General features: G+C 38.6%; 1 protein-coding gene across 1 annotated transcript in view; it reads right to left on the bottom strand.

Moving 5' to 3' along the window:
* LOC106459399 (argininosuccinate synthase-like) overlaps positions 1–5,564 on the bottom strand; it is a 21,578-nt gene that overhangs the window by 12,496 nt on the left and 3,518 nt on the right. The window contains exons 2-3 of the mRNA XM_013919016.2: positions 3,289–3,486; positions 2,267–2,335 (exon numbers count right to left, since the gene is read on the bottom strand). Of these exons, the coding sequence (XP_013774470.1) occupies positions 2,267–2,335; positions 3,289–3,387 (168 nt within the window). The 5' untranslated portion in view covers positions 3,388–3,486. The remainder of the gene's footprint in view (positions 1–2,266; positions 2,336–3,288; positions 3,487–5,564) is intronic.

Genomic DNA, 5,564 nt, shown 5'->3' with positions numbered 1-5,564 from the left:
AGGAGACCAGACTTGTATACAATATTCTACCTGGGATAAGGAGACCAGACTTGTATACAATATTCTATCTAGGATAAGAAGACCAGACTTGCATACAATATTCTACCTGGGATAAGGAGACCAGACTTGTATACAATATTCTATCTAGGATAAGGAGACCAGACTTGTATACAACATTCTATCTGGGATAAGGAGACCAGACTTGCATACAATATTCTACCTGGGATAAGGAGACCAGACTTGTATACAATACTCTATCTGGGATAAGGAGACCAGACTTGTATGCAATATTCTATCTAGGATAAGGAGACCAGACTTGTATACAATATTCTATCTAGGATAAGGAGACCAGACTTGTATACAATACTCTATCTGGGATAAGGAGACCAGACTTGTATGCAATATTCTATCTAGAATAAGGAGACCAGACTTGTATGCAATATTTTATCTAGAATAAGGAGACCGGACTTGTATACAATATTCTATCTAGGATAAGGAGACCAGACTTGTATACAACATTCTATCTGGGATAAGGAGACCAGACTTGTATGCAATATTCTATCTAGGATAAGGATACAAGACTTGTATACAATATTCTGTCTAGGATTAAGTCTGGTCTCCTTGTATACAATATTCTATCTGGGATAAGGAGACCATAAATAGCCTGTGGCGTTTCTTTGTGCTTAACAAGAAAGAAACAAAAATAAACATCAAAAGCTTTTTTTAAATCTAAATACACCTATTCTACATCCTTTCCATCGTCTAGATAACAAGTAACATCCTTGTTAAAGAAGATGACAGATTAGTAAGCAAAGATGGTGAATTCATGATGGTCTTCAGTAAATGATAGTGCAAAACCTTTTTATGAGACTAGAATTCTTCCCACTACAAAAGCAAAACTAACTGGCCTACAATTTTCAGTGGTAACTGATCACCGTGTTTAAAAATAGGAATAATATCAGCAACCTTCCAATCCTCAGGCACCTGCCTATTGTCTATTAACTTGCCAAAAATAAAAAAGAAAGGCTTTAAAACTCTATGAAAAACATTTTGAATGTAGATTTTTTTTTCTAATTACGACCAAGGGGTAATATCTACAAAATTCAAATCAAGTACAATATTTCTGAAATAATGCTCAGGGCCAGGAATATTATTCATATATTCTGTTGTAAGAAGTAAAAAAGATATTTAAAAGCTCGGCAATTTCGTAGTGTTGGATAAAAACCAAGAGATTTGTATTCTTAATGGGTACAATCCCCAATTTAACATTATGTTAACCTTAATATACTTTTACAATTATTGTTGTTAGTTTTAACATTGTGATCAAGCATTTTTTCATAAGCCACTTTTAATTTTCTTATTTTGTTTTCGCTAAGTCGCTGTCTTTAATATATATATAGTTTGTAAGTTTTAACTTAGTTGTCACTTCAAACTGCTCAACTGTATGCGCAAATCCTTGAGATTCTCCCTCATGTCTTTAGTATGCCAATTAGATTTGATCTTTCCTATTATCATTTTAAAATGTAATTCATTTTTAAAGATTTCACAAGTTTGTCCCACATCATTTCATGGCCTAAAATTGGCTTTCTGGAATTAGGAATCGAATTTTCTTTTTATCTCAACATGTATCATAACATCAAACTTAATTATGGAATGATCACTTCCTCATATACCCCCCTTCTTCCACACACACACACACACACTTAAATTCTTACAACCACATCATTAGTGGTTAACGGCAAATCTAATATTACATTCCACTTGGTTTGATCTCTTTGGTATAGACCACCATCTTGAATTACTTTAAGAAAATCTTTCCCTCACAATTGAAGTTCTTACAATCTCAAATAAGCGTGTGTAGAATTCAAATTTATCATAATTATTGCATCAGTATTCTCATCATACAATTCTTCATTAATTACTTTCGACTAAAAAGTTGCCTATAACATTTTGCAACTAAACACTACTCTTGAACTCCCTTCATTGTACTTGTCCATTTCATTCTTAATACTTCTAGCACTGCAATAATAGCAACTACGTGTTAATAATTTTCGTTTATTTTTACAATGGTAGTTTCTATAGATTTAATATATACTGTGGAAGAAGCCATATAAATGTCAATATATTTGAAGTAGACTGGTTCAGTTTATTCTGTGTTTGATGACGAAGGATACGCTTATTTACCAAGTTTCACATATTTTCTATTTACATTAAAAGATTAACTAGAAGCGAAGTCATAGTTTAATTCATGCTTCATTCTACTTACCTTGTTGGCACCAATTTTCGTGGCTTTTTGCTTTAATTTCTCAAAGTCTTCTTTTTGTCCAACATCTGCCTAGTAGAGGAAGAAAATGTACCAAAATATACAAAATTTTAGAATTCTAGTGTACAAAATTATTTCGAAATACTTTAGTTTGAAACAGTAAGTTTCGTCTCATACACACAAACACATTTGAAAACGTTCTTGTTCTGCTGCATATACGAATTGAAGTACGCGTTAAGGGATATAGTTCCAGGCCGTGCGTGGCCAAAATGGTTGGCGTGCCTGACTGTGAATCTGAGGATCCGTGGTTAGCGTTCCATTACCATTAATAAAATAATAATTGTGGGTGCGTTACAAGAGTGACCATTAGATTACAGTGATCCACTAGATGGCGGTAGATGGTGTTCATTAGCTGCTTTTCATCTAGTTTTAGAGTTAAATTTTCATCATTTTAAATTGAAGGGCGCTTTCAGGAAGGGGCAAGGGGGACATTTGCCTCCTTACATTTCACAAAAAAATTGCAAGTATTGTGATGCAAACTTAACATCGTTGTTAAACTAAATGTTTTTAGTATCTTTTATTAAAACTGTAGCCTCCCAGTGGTACAGCTGTATGTCTGCGGACTTAAAACGCTAGAATCCGGGTTTCGATACCCGTGGTGGACAGAGCACAAATAGCTTATTGTGTAGCTTTGTACTTAATTACTAACAGTTAAAACTGTAAATTTGTGTCTGCGTTTAAGCACACATAACACATATCCTATTAGTCGGTTGACTTACACTGTAAAAGCTTATCCTCCCTACATCAATGTTTTGCCCCTCACCCCGTTGAAAATATTTCTGTGGGCGCACGTGATTAGATATAATATCCAATTACGTAAAAACATATATATATATGTTTACACCAAATGCTTTATTACTTGCTAACATATTTGACATAAATATAATCAAAAATAAGAATATTTTAGATGGAGGAAAATTATAAGGTTTTAAATGTTTACACTGAAAGAACATTATACAACTTACCACGAAAGCAATCACTTTGTACCCCTTTTCGATCAGCCACGCCAGAATACAAGATGTGTCAAGGCCACCACTGTATGCAAGAACGACCGTTGGTTTCATATTTAATCCACAGCCAAACTAAGATGAAATCCACAAGGCGAAATATTCAAAAACCTCGCATATACTAGAGGTCCTTCTGCAGGGTCCCCCGAAAGTGTTCTGTTTCAAGAGTAAATAAACTAAAATATTTTATTTCTTGCTTTAGAAGTTCATATATCCTGTTGTACAGTACAAATTGCGTCCTTAGGTGTCATATTAGTGTCTACAGACTGACTGACAGACATTACACTATTGTAAAATGGTGCGAGTGGTTAAAATAGGTGACCCCCTCCAGGTGGCCTTCGGCCTCCTTTCGGGGAAATAAAAACAAACATCGGAGACATTTAATGTGCAGTTTTGCTGAATGGCACAAATTGGGCTTCAGAATTATGTGTGAACTCTTGGAATTCACGGTATTGCACTATACGCTTGCTGGAATGGGCCAAAACACTACATATCATGCACCATCTTTTCACAGGCACGTGGTAACACTGCGCACGTATGTAATGCCATTAAAGCTGCACTCTGACATTAACATTTCATGATAATCATGTTTTTGTTTGCTATCACGAGTCGAAAACTCACACTGTTGTGTTGATCGTGTATTACATTACATGTGCGCTCCAACCAATGCAGTTAAGGCAACTGTGTCCACTATCCTGGATATTGGTTGCTATTGCATCATGAAGGGCCTGGGCACTTCCCTTTGCAATTGGAATAAGAGTTAGCAACTTTGTGCACATCACTGTACCAGCTGATCACCTATTGAGCCTCTATGTCATGTCCCTCCCAGCTGACAATCCCGACCACGTCGAGATGCCGATGTCCCCTCTTCCCCCATTTATCTATCCTGATTCATAATACTAGATATACCTGTTGCCAGTTCCCACACAGTCTCCATTATGTGATATAGACTGGTTAGTGTTCACCCACTTTTCTCCGGATTGTCTCCTCCATCTGCAAATATCGCGTTTTCCCTATTTTCCGCCTCCTGTGCTGACTTGCACACTTACCCTTCTATTATTAATTTTACCCATTTTTCTTTTTTCGTCGCTTGGCTGACGAGAGGGCGTAACCCTCTACCGGCCCGCCGGTCCCCCCGGGATCGGAATGAAATAACGCTTATGTTGTTGTTGAGGTTTCATTGATCGTCACTCACTATCAGCTATCGACCATGATACCTGCCAGTAAGCAGACTGTCCCCTATCCAACGCCACCGGTAATTATCGATGGACTACTGCTCGACTTTCCGCCGCTACAAGCACGAGCGCGCCCGTCGTCTAAGCAAGGGAGGTATACTCCTACAGCCCAAGACACTCGAAGACTTACGCTACCTTCGCCACTCTTGGTCTTCAAACCCACCCGTCTCATGCCAACCCCATAAAAGCAATGCCAGTCTCCACAAAGTATTTCTCTGAAACGTCCATTTATCCTTTACGCCAGAGGAAATGCATCAAGCCCTTGAAACTACAACCAACTCTACGATCCACGCAGTCCATCGAATCTCATCAAAGAAAGCAGGTTCACCCTCCACTTTCATGAAAGTTGTCGCAACTTCCAAACTAACCGCAGACTCCATCGTCACCCACGGCTGCTATCTTGATTTCTATCACTTCAAAGCAGAGAAATCATATCGAAAGCCTCACCCACCCCTTACCTTTCCCACCCCACGTTTCACATAATCCGAATGGCAACCGCCGTCAACCAAGATTCTACTACCCAACCTATCAAATCTGACCAAACTCCGCTCACACCTGAGATAGAAACACAAGAGAATATGACCCAAACCACCACTACAAGGAGAAAAAAGGCACCCAGACCCAGCCGCCAGTCTTTCCAGTGACCAACGACGCTTATCAACAAACCTGCAACCCGCCTCTCAGGCCCGTGCCACTTTCTACGCCCTCGTCGTCATATTCACCCAACGCTCTCGTAATCGACACCTCCCCCGACCACGACCTACCCGACGAACCTTTCTGTGCCCTCCACCCTGAACCTGTACCCAAGTAAAACCCTGGCGAACATCAGGAGAATCCATAACTCATTTAAAATTTAATCAACCCCCAACACCGGACTTCACTTTGCCTTTCAAAATTACTTATTCTCGCTAACCGGGCACTGGTAACGGATTGGTTAAAATTCTTGGCATAGGATTTATAGATCCCCGCGTCTTGATGGACCATCTGTCCTATATCGGT

This window comes from Limulus polyphemus, unplaced genomic scaffold (assembly GCF_000517525.1).
Source record: "Limulus polyphemus unplaced genomic scaffold, Limulus_polyphemus-2.1.2 Scaffold601, whole genome shotgun sequence".
NCBI classification, from domain to species: Eukaryota; Metazoa; Arthropoda; class Merostomata; order Xiphosura; family Limulidae; genus Limulus; species Limulus polyphemus.
Note: the sequence above shows the minus strand (reverse complement) of the source record. Positions and strands in the feature narration are given on the sequence as shown.